This window comes from Notothenia coriiceps, unplaced genomic scaffold, assembly GCF_000735185.1.
Source record: "Notothenia coriiceps isolate Sejong01 unplaced genomic scaffold, NC01 NC01_scaffold00004912, whole genome shotgun sequence".
In the NCBI taxonomy this organism is placed as follows: domain Eukaryota; kingdom Metazoa; phylum Chordata; class Actinopteri; order Perciformes; family Nototheniidae; genus Notothenia; species Notothenia coriiceps.
This window is the reverse complement of record NW_011337613.1, coordinates 1-22839: the sequence shown is the minus strand read 5'-3', so window position 1 is coordinate 22839 and position 22839 is coordinate 1. Positions and strand designations below refer to the sequence as shown.

General features: G+C 40.6%; 1 protein-coding gene and 1 non-coding gene across 2 annotated transcripts; one reads left to right on the top strand and one right to left on the bottom strand.

The window, feature by feature from the left end:
• On the top strand, window positions 1-20475 carry LOC104942679 (Down syndrome cell adhesion molecule; the record flags this gene model as incomplete). The annotated part of the gene is made up of 22 exons (XM_010767933.1): window positions 1-197; window positions 609-705; window positions 851-979; window positions 1709-1876; window positions 2487-2557; window positions 3483-3726; window positions 3824-3970; window positions 6380-6535; window positions 6874-7007; window positions 7902-8055; window positions 9097-9214; window positions 9300-9463; window positions 11143-11241; window positions 11339-11527; window positions 12219-12509; window positions 14284-14460; window positions 14552-14582; window positions 14696-14811; window positions 14889-15038; window positions 16136-16333; window positions 17157-17459; window positions 18507-20475. Coding segments are annotated over 22 exons (3713 nt in total), but the record flags the coding sequence as incomplete, so codon positions are not given.
• Window positions 15780-15852, bottom strand: trnaq-cug (transfer RNA glutamine (anticodon CUG)). Its single transcript has one exon. It is a non-coding gene; the product is annotated as a tRNA-Gln (tRNA).
• Window positions 20476-22839: the final 2364 nt, after the last annotated feature.

Sequence of the window (22839 nt, the reverse complement as noted above, 5' to 3'; positions counted from 1 at the left end):
TCCCTGCCATGATCACATCGTACCCCAACACCACGCTGGCCACTCAGGGCGAAGAGAAGAAGATGAGCTGCACGGCCCACGGAGAGAAGCCCATCATGGTGCGCTGGGAGAAGGAGGAACGCATCATCAACCCGGAGACCAGCCGCTACGTGGTTTCTGTCAAGGAGGTGGGCGATGAAGTCATCTCCACCCTGCAGGTAAGACGCTGCGCCACTTGGATGAGTACAATTCAACTTGTCGCCATATAATATTGGATTCTTGATGTTTATTTTAAATATGATGCAACAGCATAATCAAAGTTTTTTCTCTTATTAAATACTGGATACTTCCTTTAGAGTTCTGAATATTTTCGGGAAAGATTACCTTTTTTCTAGAGATACAGCGTTGAATTGGGGAGAAAATTCTGACTTCCTTCTAATGACATAGTTTGGTTGAACTCCTCACCACTCTGACACAAGTCAAAGGTTGTGGGATACATTATTGGACAGAAAACCACTCCATTCAAATTAAGATAGCACATATTTGTTGGAATCAATACCACAGTCAGTGGACATCCAGCTGCATAGTGTTTTTCATTTGACCTCATCTTATTCTTGTGAGTCCCTCAGATCATGCCCACAGTGAGGGAGGACTCTGGCTTCTTCTCTTGTCATGCCATTAACTCGTTTGGAGAAGACAGAGGAATCATTCAGCTCACAGTGCAAGGTATGACTTCTCCCAGCTCAACTGCTCAAAGAAAAACACACTTTTTATTCAGATAATGCAGATTAATACTTTACCTACCAATGCCTGCCCTCTTAAATTCAGTAAGACTGAAATAACAACGTTTTGTCAATGTTATGCCTCATAGAGCCCCCGGACCCCCCAGAGGTGGAGATCAGAGAGGTGAAGGACAGGACCATTGCACTGCGCTGGACTATGGGTTTCGATGGCAACAGCCCAATCACAGGCTTCGATATTGAGAGCAAGAACAAATCAGGTACAAGAAAATACATTTATATCGATATGGTACGGTTTTACAATAAGCTAAAATTGTTTCAAATAGCATTGGTTAAAGACGCCCTATTATGCTTTTTGGGGTTTTCCGTGCGTTGTATAGGTTGTTGTGCATGTAAATGGTCTACTAAGGTTAAAATCCCTGGGTTCCCTCCACTCACGCTTCTATTGGCTAGTACTCCCACACATTTTACATAATAGCCATCCAGCTAACCAATCAGAGAACACTTGGCTCTGGTTTCAGACAGAGGGTGAAAAGAGGTTCTGCAGCACAGGCAGTATGAGAACAATAAAGAGCTTTTTGAACATTAAAGCATGGAGACATGTCACATTAGTACACAAAATACAGATATGAACCTGAAAATATATGTTATGTAAATATATATTAGTATACATATTGTGTCCCCTTTCAAAATTGTAAGCTTGTAGAGAATGTTGTTTTGTGTCATTTAGTTTAGTTTTGTGTCTTAGACGCTTTTATCCAAAGCCACTTACATACTGTACATTTCAATACACACTACATGTCTCAGGAGCAATTTTGGGATTGACCCTCCAATTTGGAGACGTCCATTTTATCCCCTGAGCCACAGCCGCCATCTTGGTTGATTATCCCTCCCCCTATTCATTTTCTTTAAGCACTATGATTGAATATAGCCCGTCCGAGTGCACTTAGCTTTGAGTTCTCCCCAATAACCCCAATAAACCACTGCAGCCTCCTGGGATACGGCTCAGAAGACCAAAGATGTCTCACCTCAGCTCAACCAGGCCACCATCATCGACCTGCACCCCTCCTCCACCTACAACATCCGCATGTTCGCCAAGAACCTGATCGGCAAGAGCGAGGCCAGCAACGAGCTCACCATTACCACGGACGAAGCCGGTAAGAGTCTGTGTTGCATTCTACACTGAAAACACTGAACTACTGGCTTTAATTAAATGTATTATGTCAACATATATCACATGACTGTATTAGGTTAGTTGAAAGCAATAATATTAAGTTTAAATACAAAATATAAGGTTCAACTTAATATAAAGTCAAAGGTTTCATTTTTTCATTGTGTATAAATGTTTCAGACACTCACCATTCAAGTATATCATATATAATTAAAATTATAAAACATGTGAGTGTGTGTGTCGAGGCAATAGGAGGTAAAGGGCCAACAGAGTCAATTCATTAGCCGCCTGGTGACCTCAGCCCCATTGTCTCTGTTGCATTACTGAACACGTGCTGACCTTGCACAAAACGCACACAATTTCAATTAGTGGCCTCAGTAGTAAATGTCACACTACGGTCAATAGACTGAGGCTGGACCCCATCTGGACCCCCCCCCCCCCTCACTGAGCACTTCTCACCCTCAACTATAAATAAAAGCATCGCATCTGTCAAGATAGCGGGATCCAGATCTCCTCTGGACGTTTGTTTAGTAGGTTTTGTGCAGATCAGCGCTGGTTGTGTACAGTTTTATAAGGTGTACATGTTGTGATCTCAGCTCCTGACGGACCGCCTCAGGACGTGCAGCTGGAAGCCTTCTCCTCTCAGAGCATCAGAGTCGCTTGGAGGGTAAGTTGATCCGACTCTGTGGGCTGAAAGTGTGTGTTGTTTGTAGCTGTGAATATTAAAGTGCTGCACTGATTATCTCCCAGATGTGACGCTCAAGGACTGTTCCCGACTCAAGGAAGGTGTTAAAAGAACAGTGTGTGTAGCATGCTGTATTTGTTGTAATTATAAATCTTTATTCTAATGTGTGATGCAGTAGGTGGGGTGACTAGTGTTTTTTAGGTTATCATTTTCACATCATACATTTGTTTTATTTAAATTGTGTGTGTTTTTCTCAATTTCAAAGGTTGCACAAGAATGCATCTGAATGTTTTCAAATGATGATGTAATCACATTATACATCCCCCCTGTCATTGTGTTTAAACATGGGAAACCTTGACTGCTGTTTAACAGTCAAGGTCCCCTCAGCCAGCTAAGAGAGGATAGTGATGGCACCATGAAGGCATCAAACTACATACATATGTTATAAGAGTTATAGGTGTCATTTAAAGCACTCCCTTCTTTGTAGATTGCTTGATAAATTAGATTTTTAAGAACTCAAAGGAGTCATTTCAATGTGTTTTTACTGGTTCTACTTTGTATTTACTGGTAAGAAGAGGGACTTGCTCTTGTAACACACTTGGGACTTTATCTATGTAGGTGTGATGGAGGTTGCCAAGCTACACCATACCATGTTTGTGCTTTTTTTATTCATTTTCCTGGCACCTAAACATCATGAAATATATGTGTAAATGTGGGGGACACTGTCCAGACAGTTTTCTTTAGTTCATCAGAATGGTGCTTGATCTGAGGATGTTATTTGATATATTAGTATCTAACTATTATGTTTAGATGTGTCTTGGAAAATGTGGTACTTCTGCACTCAAATAAAAAAGTGCAGGGACATTCAAACCCATTATCTGGAATAACCGTGTCATTTTATTGTCAGGCCCCGAAGAGGCACCTGCAGAACGGGGCCATCAAAGGCTACCAGGTGGGCTACAGGGAGTACAGCTCGGGGGGGAACTACCAGTTCAGTGTGATCAGCGTGGAGACCACAGGAGACAACGCAGAGAGCCTGGTGCTGGACAACCTGAAGAAGTTCACCCAGTATGGAGTGGTGGTGCAGGCCAGCAACAGCGCAGGGACGGGCCCCTCCTCCACAGAGGTGGCTGCCACCACGCTGGAAGATGGTGAGCACAGAGACAGATTTATGGGGTTATATCACAGCCTAGTGGAGATCAGAGGGTGCTGCCACAGTCTGCTAAGAGTCAGCTGTTTCCTCCTCAGTGCCCAGTCGCCCTCCAGAGAACGTCCAGGCCCTAGCCTCGTCTCCGGAGGTCATCTCTCTGTCCTGGCTGACGCCCCCCAAAGACGCTCTGAACGGAAACCTGTTGGGCTTCAGGGTCATCTACTGGGCCAACCTTCCTGATGGAGGTACACAACAACATATGAACACAAATCATCATCAACTTTGTCCCGGTCTGCTTTTCCTAACCTAAAGCAGCTTGATCGCATTCTAATCAAGTGTATTTAAAAAGAAAAGCAGCCATATCCCTAAATTGATCAAAAAGACAACACATCCGTTATAAACCAGAAGACACAAACACATCCTCAGATGGTTGTGATCTTTATGGTTCCCTGTGGCTTTTTAGCTTCTAAGTATTGCTATGGAGATGTTATAAGCGTTACCTTTTTTTTAAAAGAGCATCCCACTGTTCCTTATTACACAGCTATAAGAAGCAGCAGGTTTTTTGTTGGTCTTCGTTATTATTCAATCTAAGATTAATCTACAGTACATTTGCCATTTTCTCTGCAACATCCAACAAGCAACCTGAGCAAAGGAAATAACATTTACCTCATAAACAGACATTTAATATAAAAGTACTTCTTTCTGCAGGAATATTGGAGTGAAAAAATTAAATAAATAAACAATGTAAACATACTGTTTAATATATATTTGTATAAATAAACAAACTGTACTGTCCGGTGGATATCTTATAATTGAGAAGCAATAGAGTGTCCTTAGACATTTTAACGCAACAACATCCATATTACATATCCATATTGTCTATATATTTTGTTACACACCTACGAGCTCTGCTGCAACACAGCAGCAAAGACAGGGAAGAAGGAACGTGAACAATGCTGGATTTAAAATACAAAAACATATTCTCTGAGAGAGAAATCCCCCTGACCTGTCACACTTCAAAGATATACTATGCATTGTGCTGAGTCATGCTAATGAAACCACTACTTTCACAGGGCCTCTTTAAGTGTACTGGACCAACCAGAGCTAAGCCGCTTAACTTTCTGCAGGGAAAACACCCTGCATATGTCAGGGCAAAATGAGAAATATATATGGTATAAGACAAAATTAGGCCAATCATTGTAACTGCAAAACCAACACTACAATTCTAGAACAAAAAAATCAAGAATAGATCATATTATATGGTAAAATATTGCTTTCTAAAAATGTTTTAAATGGAAATAGTTTTCTAACCAGAAATTCAATTGTTTTTGTATTATTAATTAATGTAGAAAACCGCATTGGATTCCAATAAATCACATTAGTTTGTTTGCTGAGGTAATATGACTCATTATTGTATCTATACAATGTACTGTGCTGCAGACAAAGGTTATGAGCTAAAAACAATGTAAATGCAATCTTTATTTATTTAATTAATTACGATGATATACTACGCCTAAGAGTAGTTATATTGTTTAGTTATCCAGGTGTATTCTGGGTATTTCTGAGTAACCTCCGATACTGGCCAAGTCTGTATGGTCCTGTTGAAGTCAGAGCGCATGATGTCACAGGCCGGCCGTGTGTCCGAGTGATCGGTTGTGACAGCACGATTACCTTTGACCCCCGCTCTGTCACATCATGTCGGCACAACGTGAGCACTGCAGACAGCCAGCAAGAGTCTGCATGGAAACAGTGTGCAGCTTGGAGTCACATTTTGGTGTTGTTTATAAATGGCTTGGTTTATATTCTATGTAAATATAATAAAAACTATGACATTCAAATCAGAATAAAACATATTTTATTTGTCACACAGCGTGGAATTTTACATCATTACAGAATTGGAACAGTGCAGAAAATTAAAATAAATGAGTAGATTAACATTAAGTAAGGCGTATATTTAAATGAAAATAGAACATGCAAGGTGTCAAAAATAAGTAGCAGCATTATAAGAGTTAGTGAACATATCAGAATCAAAAGTACTTCATTATTAAATTAAAGTAAAATTGGTAAATTGGTCAATTGAAAAAGGATATAAAAAACAGTGAACTAGCATCAAGTACTAAGAATATCTTAAAAACAGACATTGCACAGTGGTATTTAGAAAAGTGTTGTCACAGTGTTGCAGCCAACAAAGTTAAACTTTAAAAGTATATTTTGCACAATATAGGCAAGTGTATTTTATTTATATAGTCAACACTTCACATGTATCATCTTAACATGCATCTCTTCAAATCGGACTGTTTACTATTATATCTATAATCTCAGAATGTAGCCGTATATCAGTATGACCCGATGCAATGTCCCTGACCAGCAGAGGGGGATGCAGGCAGAGTGTAACACACAGTGATGCAGAGTGTAACAGGCCATCAGTGCCAGTGCTAATGGGTCTTTTTCAGACAGTTACACTTTTGTTATATTAGGGTTACACTGAATTATTTCAGACATTTGCTGAAAGCTGTATTTGAATGTGCTTCTACACATACAGGTGTGCTATTTCCATTCATTTAATAAGAAACCTGAATTTGAAAATACCTTTGACCTGAGGTGTTCTTTCTGATTCTCACTTAACTCTCTCCGTCCTTTTTCCCGTCCATTAGAGCTGGGAGAGATCAGGAACGTGACCACCTCTAAGCCCTCTCTGGAGCTGGACGGACTGGAGAAGTACACCAACTACAGTATACAGGTGCTGACCTTCACCAGAGCGGGAGACGGAGTCCGCAGTGAGCAGATCTACACCCGCACCAAGGAGGACGGTAAGAAGATGATTTTCTCTCCAGAACACTGCTGAACTGTGAGGCGCTGCTAAATGGCTTCCATACATTTCTACAAGTATCTTCTTAGTATGAGCATTGTCCGCTTCGCAACATTGATAATATTTCCTGCATTTAATGATCCCCTTTGGTAAAAACAAGAAGAGAAAGCTGCAGGGTCTTTAATAAACCGATTAGGCGGAGCGCTCTTAATGTAACTTATATGCAGTCCCGTAAAAAATGAAATTTGCCATCTGTTATCTTGCTAAATGATAATCAGTGTATAAATGATGTTAGCCTAGTGTGGGAAATATATCAACTCAATTTGTATCCCCCCTCAGTTCCCGGGCCTCCGGCGGGGGTGAAGGCAGCAGCTGCTTCTAACTCCGTGGTGTTTGTGTCCTGGCTTCCTCCTCTCAAAGTGAACGGCATCATCAGGAAATACACCGTGTTCTGCTCCAACCCACACCCCACGGTATGTCAACGTTTTCAAAAACATGGAATGAGATGTTCAATACATTGCAAGTATTACAATTCCGTGAATTAAATCTATGAACACATTTAGCATTTTCGACGAGTTGAATTGAAAAAGAACTGATCATGTATTGGTCTCTCAGTGTTCTGCAGCGTTATAGTGTCTTTCAGCTCCTTGTCTTATTTTTTCAGCCCACTTTAAACTAGCATTCAGCACCAAGCAGCAGGGTGACCATGCTAGTGAGCAGCCAGGGAACATTGGGAAGTATATACCAGCTAAAGAGCCAGTACTCAGAATCATTTATGTTTCCAGGGAGAATTTTTTTATTATGACAGTGGCTCAACTTTAGAATAGAAAATATATTTAAAAAGTAGGAATGTGCAATCAAAGCATAACATAATAAATACATGTATTATATTATATTAACGTAAAATGGCCTATAATCAAATACATTTCAAGCATTTGTTTACATATAAGATTGTTAAAGTACAAATATGCACATAATCAAATACAGTATTTACAGTGTTGTATTAGTATTCATAAGATATAAATGCTATTAGTCCAGTGTCAGTATTCCAGTAATGCTGGGTGAATTCAGAGGTGATTTCAACCACAAAGTTAGCAAAATACATTCACTAAAAACAGAATTCAATTGCCAATTGGTGTGTTTGTATTAGTAACAGTTAAGCTCTATCACAGAGATAACCTGATATACACTATCATTCTAATAATACACACAGGTATCAGTGAGGATTTCATAGTTTTTATGGTATCTGTTTACAATATATATATATAATATCTATAATATCACCAGACTTATTCTTTAGCATTCATTAGTTAGTTTAATAGTCATTGTGCAGTATTTAAAGTGAATGGATGAATGTGTTCCCACAGGTGAGCAGTGAGTTTGAGGCGGCTCCAGATGTGTTCTTCTACCGCATCCCCAACCTGAGCAGGAACCGTCAGTACAGCATCTGGGTGGTGGCCGTCACCGCCGCCGGCCGGGGGAACGCCAGTGACATCATCACTGTCAAACCCATGGCTGAGGGTAGGTGCCGCTCCTCTGTGGTGCAATACCAGGCTGAATAAAGTACTCTACTGTGTACCAAATGTGATATACATGCAAATTGATGTATGCAAGTGCATAGAGGTTTATGTCAGCAAGAAAAAGATGCACATTGTGTCCTTGGGATGCATCTTTTTGGGAACATTTCAAATTCCAAAGGTTTTATTGTCATATACACAATAGCCACAGCACAACATACAAAATTCCTAAGACACAAAGAAATAAGGAAGTAAAAAAGTGCAATTAAATGCCAGAGATAATATATCAGGATGAAGCTCAAGGAGTAAGTTAATGAAAGCATTTGGGATCTAACATGTAAAGTATCATGTTATTGCAGTAGTCCCAATTCTTAACTGTTTATAATATTAGCTCCAGCTTCTCTCACCACACCTCATTTCCCCCATGTGGGTGTGTGACAGTAGCTTTTTCCTAGTATCTGGACAGGTGGGGGAGCATCCATTGAATCTGATGACCCTGAGTCTGACCCTGTTAACACTGACATGCTTGGTGAGAGCTGATAAGCTGATTGAATATGCTGATTGACACCATGGCCTCCTATCAGCAGCCTGTCGCAGGGCTAGGTGATGGATGTCCCGCCTCCCCTGCTCCCCCTCCTCAGATGGAGACTGTAACCCTGACTGTAGATTGAGCAATAATACTAGAACACACAAAGACAAGGTTAATTGAAAGCCTTGTTCAAGGAAAACTGAGGATGAAGTGTGCAGTCACATCCTCCATCTGTTCTGAAACATTCTCTGGCCATATCTATCCTAAACAGGGAAAGCAATAAAGATGAGGAAATTTTGATGACTCCTCAAAACCCTGGACATACCTATATATAAAGTCTAAAGTTTTAATAGATTCATTTATGTATATACTTGTAGAAAGGAATTACTGAACAGTGACTCTGTGAGCTAAGGGAGTAAAAGAGATTAAATGAAAGGATAGTGCTTTGTGAAATCTTTTGAAACACATTTGTTTCTGCATGTCCTCTGATGCTGAAGTGTTTGTGTATTTGTGCAGCTCCGGCTCGGATCCTGACCTTCAACAGGACAGTCACCACCCCCTGGATGAGGGACATCGTGCTGCCGTGTAAAGCGGTGGGAGATCCATCTCCAACCATCAAGTGGCTGAAGGAGATGTGAGTACAGTGATATAAAGGATAAAAACATCCTCACAAATGTGTCCCTTCAAAGATATGAATTCTAAACACATATATGTTTTAGCAACGGAACCCCAGCACCTGTTGTGATTGACAGCCGGCGCAGCGTCCATGGTAACGGCAGCCTCGTTATTCGCACGGTGAAAGCAGAGGATTCTGGGAACTACACTTGCGTGGCCAGTAACAGCTTCGGTTCAGAAAAGATCGTCCTCAACCTGCAGGTCCAAGGTGAGACGCTCAGATTCAGAATACTTTATTGTCCATTAAATTGACATCAAGTGGAAAATGTGTCTTTGGAAGTGTTGTGCTAGTTACTGAAAACCAGTAACTAGTTACCATTACTAGTTACTTCATTTCAAAAGTAACTCAGTTACTTTACTGATTACTTACATCAAAACACCATTAGTTACTTAAAAAAGGGCTCCCATTAATGCCCTTATAGCCTTCATTTCAGTACTGTTATTGCATAGGAGAATAATACAATNGAAATCGTATATTAGCCACATGCTAAATGCTAACCGTAGATGAAGGATTTTCAGAATAAAAGCTTAACTGCTTGTGCACAAGAATTTCTGTTTTTTCAGTATAAAAGAGCGTTTAAACTGACGGTATGTTTAAACTACATTATACCATCAAAACATTGATTTTAATTTCTAACAATACTTCCTGTGTAACATGCGGAGACGCGCTGTGGGCGTGTTTGTGTTTACTAACAAGACTATCATGGCAGCTGCGGAGCTCAAGTCGAGTTTCTCCGCCTGGAGATATTCTCACTATTTCACTTTTATCGAGCACAAAGAAAAGAACATACACGATTTCTATCTACTGCCCAAAACAGCAATTCAAATATGTTGAAACATCTGCAGAAACAACGTGATGGGACGAAGTTAGTAGCTAAGACCACAGACCCAGACTCATCCGACGCCACTCCACCTCCACCTAAGCAACAGCGGCTGGATTTTAACGGAGGGACTGCTAGCCAGGAAAAAGTTGATAAAGCCATTGCCAGGTATGTTGTAGAACACATGCAGGCTATTTCTACTATTTCTATTGCTATTTCTTGATCAACAGATTGTATTATTCTCCTATGCAATAACAGTACTGAAATGAAGGCTATAAGGGCATTAATGGGAGCCCTTTTTTAAATTCAGATAAAAAAAATAACGGAGTAACGCACCATGTAGTAACGGTAACTGAGTTACTGAATTTAAAAAAGAATGCGTTAGAGTACTAGTTACTGCCAAAAATAACGGCGTTACAGTAACGCGTTACAGTTTGTAACGCGTTAGTCCCAACACTGCTCTTTGGTACCGGCAAATAAAACAACAGAGCAAAACATACATTTCACACATGATACACAAAAAATATATATTGCATCTTAAAGTCTAAATGTGACTAAGGGGTCATAATAATAGTGCCAAGTGGATTGTTCTTCCACTGTCGTGTTGTCGGTCAAAGAGGCCCTATCATGCTTTTTGGAGTTTCCCTTCCCTGCAATGTGTTCTATAGCTTAGCCTTAGATCAATCATGAACATAAGGACATCACTACGTCACACTCTCGCTTCTATTGGCTAACGCTCCTACACATTAGGCTGATAGGTGATAATGATAGGTTAAGCGGCTTGACAACTCTAAGTGGTTTGCTAGCTAACCAATCAGAGCAGACTGGGCTCTGGTTTCAGACAGAGGGTGAAAAGAGGCAGTATGAGAAAAATAAAGACCATTCTGAATTGAACCTGTGGTGGACATTTCAGTTCTACACATAGCTTTCAGTTAAGACAAATCCTGTGGCTAACAGAGTAACCTCCATGGAGTATTTGTGCCAATTGTAGTGCTTGTATACACTTATATATATTCAGGTATCTGCAGCACTATTATAATCACTCATGTTTGGGTCTCTCCTTCAGTTCCACCGGACCAGCCTCGCCTCACAGTAACAAAGACAACCACCACGTCAATAACCCTCTCCTGGATCCCTGGGGACAACGGAGGCAGCTCCATCAGAGGTCAGACAGACACGACCTGCAGGAGTTTTAGTGTTTACCTTTCTGTGGATTTCTTCCTGTGCATTAACACTAATTTCCCCACACGCCTCCCCTCCAGGCTACATCCTGCAGTACTCGGAGGATAACAGTGAGCAGTGGGGGAACTTTCCCATCAGCCCCAGTGAGCGCTCCTACAGACTGGAGAACCTCAAGTGTGGAACCTGGTACAAGTTCACACTCACTGCCCAGAATGCAGTTGGGCCAGGGCGCATCAGTGAGATCATTGAAGCAAAGACCCATGGGAAAGGTATGAATAAATAACACATAATGTTATGTTTGATAATTTAGAGGTGGGATTTTTTAACTGAGGTCTTTTATATAACTTTATAAATAGTGGGGGTTGCATATTTTAATAATATGGGATTGCAGTATTTTTTAATGAAAAAACTTTCAAGAGTCTTTATTTTTTGCCATAGATTGTCTCAGATTTACTTCTCAGTAGTAACTTATAGTCAAGTGATAAATACTTGTCCTTTTAACAAGAAGAAAAAGGCCTGTTATATAAATCAACAATGATGTAATAAATTCATTTCTTTAATCACACTTTTCCCCCTTCCTAATAATGTAAAATTCAATGTTACTTGGTCAAATTAAATGTTACAAATAAATGGAAATTGTCAGACAATTGTGATTGACTTTTATTATAACACAAATGAATCTAGGTATTAATCAACATCAAATAAACAGAACTATTTTGATGATCCAATTTCTTTGAAGCAAAAATGCTCAACAGCTTTAGCTTCAATTTAAGTTCCAAAAAGTTTGATATTTTTTTCTTCTACAATAGTCAATCACTCTTTGAGTTGTTTGTTTGACAAAAAGGCATTTAAAGACAGATCAACTTAACTGAGACACCTTTGAGGCCTTTTGTTTTTAAGCAAAGTATGAATGTAGGAGACAGAAGGCAGATGATTGATGCCCTGTTCTCCTCTCCACAGAGCCTCAGTACTCTAAAGAGCAGGAGCTGTTCACCAGCATCAACGCCACTCGGGTGAAGCTCAACCTGAACGGCTGGAACAACGGTGGCTGCCCCATCACCTCCTTCACCCTGGAGTACCGGCCGATGGACGCGCCCTCCTGGACCACGGCGCAGCGCACATCCCTCACCAAGAGCTACATCCTGTACGACCTGCAGGAGGCCAGCTGGTACGAGCTGCAGATGAAGGTCTACAACAGCGCCGGATACGCTGAGAAGAGAGTCAAGTTTTCAACTCTCAGCTACGATGGCAGTAAGTGAACAGAATAGCGGGGGATAATACGAAGCATTGAAATATCCTGTCTGTAGAGCAGGGAACTGCAGCTGCATGATCCACAGAACACTGACACTGACAGTGGAACTAAGGAGACTCTTTGTGGTAACTGCAGCACACTGAGTCTCTCTCCATAGTAGTTTTGAGGCAAAGAGAAGTGCCAAAAGCACAGCTAGGCTGCAGTTGAATAGTACAACAAATCATTTCTAGCACTGTGCCTATAAAGAAAAGCGCAAAAAAAAAAGCTATTAAGTGAAGAACATTAAATGTTGACTTTATCTGATAATGTTATACTATTAGCGTCACGTTCATAGTTTTTACTTTTAGTTTAACATTTTATTAAAAGATCAAAACATATAAGCTAACTTACATGATCTGCATTTGTGGGTCACGATCAGTTGTTTTGTTGAACGGCCGAAGGGTGTGTCACTTTAAATATTGCGGCCATGAGACTTGGAGGATAGCATTATCTCCTTTTGTTTCATAAAGGCTGGTCCAGTAAATCCTATGCTAAGGGAGATGTAACGGAACGCATTGAGGATCCTTTCCTATTGTCTAGAGCAGTGGTTCCCAAAGTGGGGGGTGCAGAGGCATGACAGGGGGGATGCGAGAGACCAGGAGGAAAAATGGTTATAAAAAAAGAAAAAAAAAGATTAAAAAAAAGAAAATCATAATTTGAAAAATTATTGATTCGAAAATAATATGATACAGTACAGTGCTATTACATCTGGGTCTCTGTGTTTCATTAAAGCTCGGCTCTGTGTGTGTGTGTGTGGAACGAGCCATTTTGTGTGCGTGCGAGAGCGAGAGAGAGCGCACCGGTACCGGAGATCGTTGTTGTTAGCTTCCGGCGCTAGCGAGCTACGCTAACGGATATAAGGAGTTTTTTCAACAACAAAGTGGAGGAGAGTCCTCTCCTGTCAGACTGAGAGACTCAGTGAGCTAAAGGACTCTCAGTGTTATCTCAGTGGGTCTCAAACGTTTTGGTCACCATTAATGTAAACAATTATTTCCGAGGCACACGTTTATATGATCATTATAGTTTAAAAAAAGTAAGAGAATAAATGAAAAACAGGTATAATACTATATGAAATACTATATGACAGTAAAAAAAGAATAAAGTTTAAAAGGGTGATTTGTAAAATATCCATAAAGAAAAACTCAATAGCGCCCGGTACATTAATGGGAAACCCTAAATGTTTGAGCACCCTCTATGAAACGTCAAGCTACCCCACAGCACCCCCAAAATAAATCTCTGGCGCCGCCACTGAGCCTGACTATTTGTGTTGGGGGCGCCCAACTTTTTTTTTTCTCCAAAGGGGGGGCCTGACAGAAAATGTTTGAGATCCACTGGTCTAGAGAATTGACTTGGGTCCTTTCATGTTTCCTAAGCAAAAACGATTTTCAAAATCCACCCTAGAGTTTTCCAACCCATTCACTTACTCCTTCACTCACACCCTGGAGATGAAGACACCATCAACCTGAGCATATAGCTCTACAGCATTATTTACTTTGCATTTACTCTAAGTGCAGGTTGGCAAAGGAAAACAATCCTGAAAGAGGTCATGATGATATTAACAGAGTTCAGCAGCTTTGGTGGAAAACTGTACGAGATTGCTTTGGAAAACAATTCTAAACTTTTTTACATCATTTGACAATGACATGAATGGTTAGGATTCAGGAAGTGAAAATGATGTCTTGCAGCACATTGATAGATCATTATCATCACACATATCTTGTGTCTTCTGCACAGGTACGATCGCACCTTTGGTGAAGGCCCCCAACGTAAGTGAGGACCACTCTGGAGGCGGCGAGGGCTTAAAGATGATGGTGACTATTTCCTGTGTGTTGGTGGGCATCGTTGTAATCTTCATCGGGCTGCTGGTGCTGAGGAGGAGGAGGAGGGAGCAGAGGCTGAAGAGGCTCAGAGGTGAGAGGAGAGGTCATCCAGCATGACACATTTAAGCCTCTACTCTTTTATGTAAAACATAAAATGACTGTCTTCTCTCTATGTTTTTCAGATGCTAAAAGTTTGGCTGAGATGTTAATGAGGTAAGAGTTTTCAAGACACTAAACTCATATGGACACATCAATGTCAACTGAGAGGAATTCATTACGACAACTGATTCTGATAATTAAGTGTTTTTTTGTTTTGTGCTCTGCAGTAAAAACACACGTCCGGCAGAGCCAGTCAACAAACAGCAACAGACGCTCCGCATGCACATCGACATCCCCAGAGCCCAGCTGCTGATCGAGGAGAGAGACACCATGGAGACTGTTGGTACGTTCTGCTGACACAGGACAGGCTGCGCTGTGTCCTGTTTATTGTTGTGCTAAGCTTGTTTTTGTGTCCCGCAGATGACAGGTCCACTGTGTTACTGACCGATAACGACTTCGGGGAAACCCAGAAACAGAAGTCCTCCACAGTCACTCACACGGTCCACTATCAGTCCCTGTCCCAGGCCACCGGCCCCCTGGTGGACGTGTCTGACGCCAGACCAGGAACCAGTAAGTCCAGTACGAAAGATTTTTTAACTCCCTAACACATAAAATATATCAGTGACCACATAATAACAATATGTGGGCTAAGGATAATCACAGGAGCCGTTGGATGTCAAGCACGTCAAAAGGCAAAGGAAAGTGGTGGAGAAAAATTAGGTATGTCATCGTTCAATCTGGTCTGGTAGACGTACTGAAGACAGAGGAATACTTATTGGGAGATAAGTAGGGAATGGGATATCTAGTAATGGAGGAATGAAGTTAGGAAGGGATGTAAGGTTGAAGGAATGAAGGGAGTAAGGGAGGGATGAAGGGCAGCTTAGCCAGAATGACTTTATAAATGAACTAGTAGTGATAACTGAGCCTATTACAGGTCATACATGGCCAGTCAGCCCTGGAGTAAAGCGTGCAATGATGAGTGGCTTTACAATAGTAAAGTTCATGTTTCCTTGTAGAAGGTGATGAGCTCAGGGCCTGTGTGCAAAAACTCTACATTCACACGATAAGTGATTCAACCTCATTCCACCAAAAGGCTTTAACTTCAACCCATTACAGTGGATGTAAAAAGTGTCATAAAAAAGGAACGTGTGGTTGTTAACATTCTGGAGCTTTCATATGGAGGAAATGATTGTTATTATTAATTTTTTCATCCATGTATTTATCATATTAGAGATCACATTTCATGGTATTTCATCCAGCCTCTATACATCAAACTATACTTTTCCTATTATGACAGTTGTCTGCAGTTAAAGACCCAGGTGGGACTTGAACCCACAATCCCCAACTTCAGAGGCTGATGCCTTGTCCGTTAGGCCACTGGGCCATAAATTGCATGTTAAAATATGTGCAACTAGTGCCATATGTGTCCAGATATTATAGTTGATGTTTTTGGAAAATGTGGTGTTAGATGAATGTGTTTCTATATAGTGATGCAGCAGTGCAAACTCATTCAAAATACATTTTCTTCAAGACAAGGGAATGAAAGAGCTAAAACTAATTTCCATGTTTAGGACTCTTCCCTGCATCACTCATTTATCTTTCCTTAAGTTAAGTCATATCCTTCCCATGAGCCTCACCAACACGCTGCGTTCCCTCCTCCCTCTCAGACCCTACGGCCCGCCGCACAGCCAAAGCCGGCCCGGCCGCTCGCAACCGCTACGCCAGCCAGTGGACCCTGAACCGCCCCCACCCCCCGGTCTCCTCCCACACTCTCAGCACAGACTGGAGGCTGCCCACCCCCAGAGTGGCAGGCTCTGTGGACAAAGAGAGTGACAGCTACAGCGTCAGCCCATCTCAGGACACAGGTGAGCCAAATATCAGTGTGACACTACCAGAGGTGGAAAGTAAGTACATTTACTCAAGTACTGTACTTAAGTAGAATTGTTAGGTACATTAGTATCTCCATTTTCTGCATTCTGTATTCTACCCCACTACAATTCAGAGGTTAATCATGTCCTTTTACTCCACTACATATATTAGATACCTGTAATTACTTTGCAGATATCGATTAATGATATAAAACATCATCAACACTTAAATAAGACTTTAGTTACACCTGGGCTAAACTCACAAACTACTCAGCAGTAAATCAAATAATAAAGAGATGGGCTCCACCTTTACCAGCTATAATAACATTTATTAATGCATTCATAATTATATTCAAAACATATGATGTCAATCTGCATAATGATTCCTTTTATTTTTAGTACTTTAACTATATGTTGATGCTGATATTTTTATGCAATGAAAAAAAAACTGAAATGTCGACTTTAATTAAATGTATTCAGTTATCACATTTCACATAACTGTATTAGGTTATTTGAAAGCAATAATATTATGTTGAACCTAATATTTAGTTTTCAACTAACCTGATACAGTTATGTGAAATCAGTTGACATAATATTTGTATTTATATCAACGTTCCAGTTTTTTCAGTGTGCTTTTTCTTGAGTAAGATTTTGAATGCAGGACTTTTACTTGTAACAGAGAATTACCCCTCTGGTATTTCTACTTTGACTTAAGTACAATACTCTTTTCTAACAACAAATCAGTACCAGCTGCCATTTCACATTAACTCTAACTCTAACCCTGACACTAATCCCCACCCTAACCCCGGCCCGTGTCCAGACCGCGCGCGGAGCAGCATGGTGTCCACAGAGAGCGCGTCCTCCACCTACGAGGAGCTGGCCAGAGCCTACGAGCACGCCAAGATGGAGGAGCAGCTGCGCCATGCCAAGTTCACCATCACCGAATGCTTCATCTCTGACACTTCCTCAGAGCAGATGACGGCAGGCACCAACGACTACACTGACAGCCTGACCTCCAGCACACCGTCCGAATCAGGCATCTGCCGCTTCACTGCCTCCCCGCCCAAGCCTCAGGATGTCAGCCGGGTCATGAACATGGCCGCGCCCAAGGCCCACAGACCGGGTGAGGCCCCAGATCTGTCGGCCTGAACCCCGACCGCATGCTAACCGCAATTACAACTGGCCTCATTGCACTGCTGATACACTAAAGCTTAACTTCCTGTGTAACATTAATACCCAATCATTAACTGGGACTCTAACGCCAACAGTGAATCAGAAAAAGTGTTCCACAATGTATTCAAATTGATGATAGTCTCAGTTGGGTCCAAGAATTTAAGAAAGTGGGAAGAATGAAATTGAAAATGAATCTGAGTAAACAAAGTAGGACATTCCAAAAATATTCAAACATTATTTTTCAAATTATAAAAATACATGATAACTCTCGCTAAGCCAAAGCAGAAACTATGGATATTGTTTTAAAACTAAAGGATAAATTGCATTTTATTTCCTTACCAAAATGCACGATGAGGGTTTTAACTTAATGAGCCGCACTTCCTATGGATGCTCCGAGCTCTTAATAAGAAAATGCTTTTCGATACAGCCTCCGCTATCAGTGAGGCAGATCCAAATCCTTCTGCAGATAGAAGTATTGGTTTAAATCATTTTATATTTCTGTAAGTGTTTTGAGATATGAGGTCAATATCAGCAAGGGTTAGGGTTTCATGTCTGTGTGAGCATAGTCAATAAACTATTGGTTTATTGATTTTATAAGCTGACAAAGCTGTATTTTTTTTACCCATAATGTTAAGTAAAAAGACTTCTACAAATAGAAGAAGAGAAAAAAAGAAAACAAGCGTGGTGTTGTAAAAAAAGATCCATGACAAACTGCTAAGAGAAATCTTAGGGATTTTTAACTTTATTATAACATGACACAACTATTTTCTATTCACTCACATGCAATACATTTCGGTATAATCTGGTAATGTGATTAATTTGAGTCAAATTTTTAAAGCATTAGGGTTTCCAGATTAATCACGAGCGTTACCGCGTTAACGCTGACAGCACTAGTTCTTACATTTCAGTTAAAACACAGATAAGTTTAGCTGATGTTGGCCAGAAATGTGTGCATAATTGTTCTCTTTGCCTGACTGATCTCTGTTTGGTCCTGCAGGGGGCGAGCTGGTTCACCTTCCTCCATACCTGCGCATGGACTTCCTGTTAAACCGAGGCATGTCCTGCTCGGGCTCCTCCAGGGGGACAGCGAGCGGGGAGCGGGCGGCCATGGGTCAGGCCTGTCTGGAGCCCCAGAAAAGCCGCTCTCTGAAGCGGCCCTCTCGCATGGCGCCCCCGACCCCTACAGAGGCCCCTCAGGCCAGCAGGGACCAGGCGGCCCAGTGGCAGCCTGGCTCCGCAGCCACGCTCCCCCACAGAGAGGGCTCGGAGCCGGCCCAGGCCGCCAAGCTCAGCACCTCCCAGGAGTCCCTGCTGGACTCGCGGGGACATCTCAAACAGAGCAGCAACCCCTACGCAAAGTCCTACACGCTGGTATAACAGCAGGGACCCGAGGGCAGGACTACGACTCGAACACTGGACTTAACACTCAAGTGCAGTAAAATGACCTTCACCACGCAGTTCTGTACATACGTCCACCCTCCTCCAAGGAGGGGGGGGGGTCACTTTTACTAATCTCCTTTTATTTATTTTAGAGCTTTCTTTTATTTCTTCTTTGTATTTCTTTTTTTGTTTCACTTGAGAAAGAATGCACTCATCGGAAACGACTCCAGCCGGAGTTTTGCCAAACTAATTGAGGTAGCATTATTTATTCTTGAGTATTGTTAATTCTTTATAATTAATAAGTGATTCTTAATTGTTAGTTGTCAGCTATTAATGATCATTAATTATCGATAACCAAATGATCTATTCTTAACATTAACACACAGTTTCATAAAAACCCGGACATCTTTTTTTTTCCTGGCGTGGAAGATGACGATTTGGAGTCATTTTTTTCCTATGGAATATCCTTCTGAAACACTGAACCAAACTCGGGAGAAATCTTTGAATGAAAGCAATTGACACCAGTCCAAACTTTTCAGCTGCTCTCAAATTGTTACTTTTTTTGAATAAAAAAAAAATCTATTTCCTATGGATGCATGGGGACTGACCAACTAAAAGACAATGAGGATTACGATCGTGGCTGGACGGCCCAGTCAGCATTTTGTCACACTATGAAATGATCCAATGTGAAGATTTATTATTCTTATTACTATAAATATATATATAAAAAGAGAAATCACTTTTATTTGTGGATATTACAGGGAATAATTGATTTGGTTAATAAAGTCCTTAGTCATGTTTGCACATATCTCGTTTTAATTAGGAAATGGAGTCTCTGTTGATCTTTCTCTGTGTCCCATTCTCTGATGGTGCAATATGAAAAAAGATATGAAAAGTATATGAAAACTATTGCTCTATACTGTACTGTAATGATGAAAATAACTATGTTGTGAGTATACTTACAGGGCCGGACACACTCCAGCTATGTATTCAGGTGTAGTTTACCACTGCTTGTTTGGTGGTAAATGATGTTAGCTAGAATAGGGAGGGTTTAGAGAACTAATGGTTTGCACTTCACAACACCCCGACTCAAGTGTGTCCAGATAGATCCCCTTACTCTCAGTGCACTAGGTAGAGTCTTCATGGCTCTCACACTCCTCAGTAGATTTACTGTCGCTGCATTGCAGTGACGCTCCTCTACAGGGAAAAAAAAAACGTGAGACAATCCAGCAGAATCCCCCTTCAAACCAAACCTATAATGTCTATGGGAAATATCTGAAAAAAAGAAGAAAAAAAGTGGATATACGTAAGAATCTGTTTTTGTTCCTGTCTACCCCGTTTCTGTTCTCTCTGTTTCTTTGAGTTAGTCTGAAGGGAGTTTGATCCAAAATGCTGTGAGGTCATTATGTCAGTTTCTATGATGAGTTTCTATGATTAACTGTCTTCATTATGATTATACATTTTAACGGAAAGAAAATGTCACTTTTTATTTTTAACATGAGTGTTCACCATGGTGGCACTGAAATAAAGAGAAACTAACACAAAGTTCAAATTTGGTTAATAAAATGGCTGTTCCCCAAAGTGTCCTCCACGGGTTTGACATGAGTGACTGTAGCGCTGGGGAGACCGAGCAAACACCCCCGACCCTCGCTTTGTTTCAGCACCCAAAGGAAGTCAGCAATGAAATGTTGTAATGTTGCTCATCTTCTGTGAATCTGCAGCCTCCGAGCCTGCAGGCAGCAGTTTCCTTTCCTACTCATCCATCCTCTTACATTCACTTTTATCAGACTGCTGTTTGAAAAGAGCAATTTAGAAACTGCCTCTCTGTACAGGTTACAGCCAGAGGTCTAAGAAGTTAAATATCAAGTTAAAAGTAACAAAACCTAATTGTTAAAATGTAAGAGGTAGAATATCATTTAATATATTTACTCAAGTGTTGTATTTTGCGGTGCTTGTAGTTCACATAAGTATTTTGTTTTTGCTGAATTTTGGAAGCTGATATTGTAATTTTTACTCAACTACATTTAGCTGACAGCTTGAGTTACTTTACATATTCTTATTTTTTGTTTATACAAAATAAACAAAAGATAAACGAATAAATAACCATTAACATGTCATTATAGGTTAAGATTTCCATCAGCAGTATATAAAATAATAAAAACTAGTTCCACCTTTCCCAGCTGTGAGGAACACATTAATGCATCAATAATCCAGTAATTTAATTGTAATTTAAATCAATTTTAATGTGATGTACTTTGTGATGTACTCATGCTTTACAAACTGTGTACAGTATAATGGACAATAACAGTCAAATCTGCTAACCATAACAAATTGGTAGTAAGTGAATCATCTTGCACATCTCTACAGTTTTTACAATTTCTGTATGTGCGCAAGCTTGCATGCAAGTGTGTGCGCTTGTACAGTTTACCTGTGTGGGGAAATATTGAAATGCACATCCAGCGGTTCTTTGTTTTTGCATATAATAGTCATGACAAGTGTATCTTCTGTGAATCTGCAGCCTCCGAGTGTGGGGAAATATTGAAATGCACATCCAGCGTTTGTTTGTTTTTGCATATAATAGTCATGATAAGTTAATATTTACACAGAGACATTCAAAAATACACTATCCTCAGACCACACCAATCCCAGACCTCCAACTTCAAGAATCCCACCCCCCCTTCCTCTTCACTTAATGACGGTGCAGTTCGTGACATGCAGGGAGACGCAGCTGACAGCGTCCTCACTTCACATCCTGCTTCTTTTTCTGGAACTTCCTGAACTGAGACTGGATGGCTACAGCGGCCTTCTCCGTCTCCGGGTTATCCATTTCGATGTCAAAGTCCTGGGGGAGGTTCTTCTTGTTCTTCTCATCTGTGCAGAGGAGAGGTGGGGGTGAGAAGATTGCAGGATGATATGTGGCATTAGCTTTCTGATCTCCAGAAGGGAGGTTTCTAAACCTCAAACTATTAACATTCTTAGAAGAGAGCATATTTGAGCCTACTCTATAAGTAATGGTCTTCTATTTTTCATATGGCTACTTCATGTGTTGTGCCACTGTTAGCATGCTAACATTAAAATGATCAACTTTAGCAGGTAAGCATTTTTCTTAGCACGTAGCTCAAGGAACTGCTTTCTATATTACTACATTTGTTTTGTTCTCTTCCGAATCTTGTCAATATCCCATAATGAAACTTGAGGTATTTGAAATGGAGGGTAAACTCTGGAAAGGGAAGCCTAAAACGGAAATTATTTTAGATAAACTTAACTTGTCAAAAAGTTTTAAATACATAACAAGAAAATAGATCATTCATCTCAGACGAAAACAGGCTAACACCTCTCCACAGTCTGATAGAGACAGGTAGAAAGTAATTATCTCTTTACAGTATCACTCGCAGACATATGGTCAAACTGCTTGTTTGAAGGACACTTTGTTAAGGGCTTGCTATAGTAAATGTTCAACCCAGTCTCACAGCATTTCGTGTTATAGTCACGACATTTAATCTATTGGTTCGTGTTCACCATCACGATTTTCCCCTTTTCTTCGTGTCACACAGAACGATTTTAAAAGCAATGTATTGCAATGTATGTTGGTAGTATGTTTCGTGCCTGCACCACGTCTTTTTGTCTGGTCGGGGGAAGCTGTGTGGTTCATAAAAGGATGTTCTTACTCAATATCAAGCCACGATTATTGCTTTTATTTTAAATCGTATAATGTCTGACTTTTTTTGCCGTCCGCAAGGGAAATAAATGGGGCTCAGCGCCTCATAATACTGAAATCTGTATTTTTTTAAATCTTTTTTTAATTGTGTGTTATTGGTGAGTAAATAACAGTGTGTTATTTTGAAAAGAATAACAAATTAGAAGGAAAAAAAGATTTAAAAAATACAGATTTCAGTGTTCTGAGGCTCTGAGCCCCATTTATTTTCCTCACAGACGGAAACAAAAGTCCG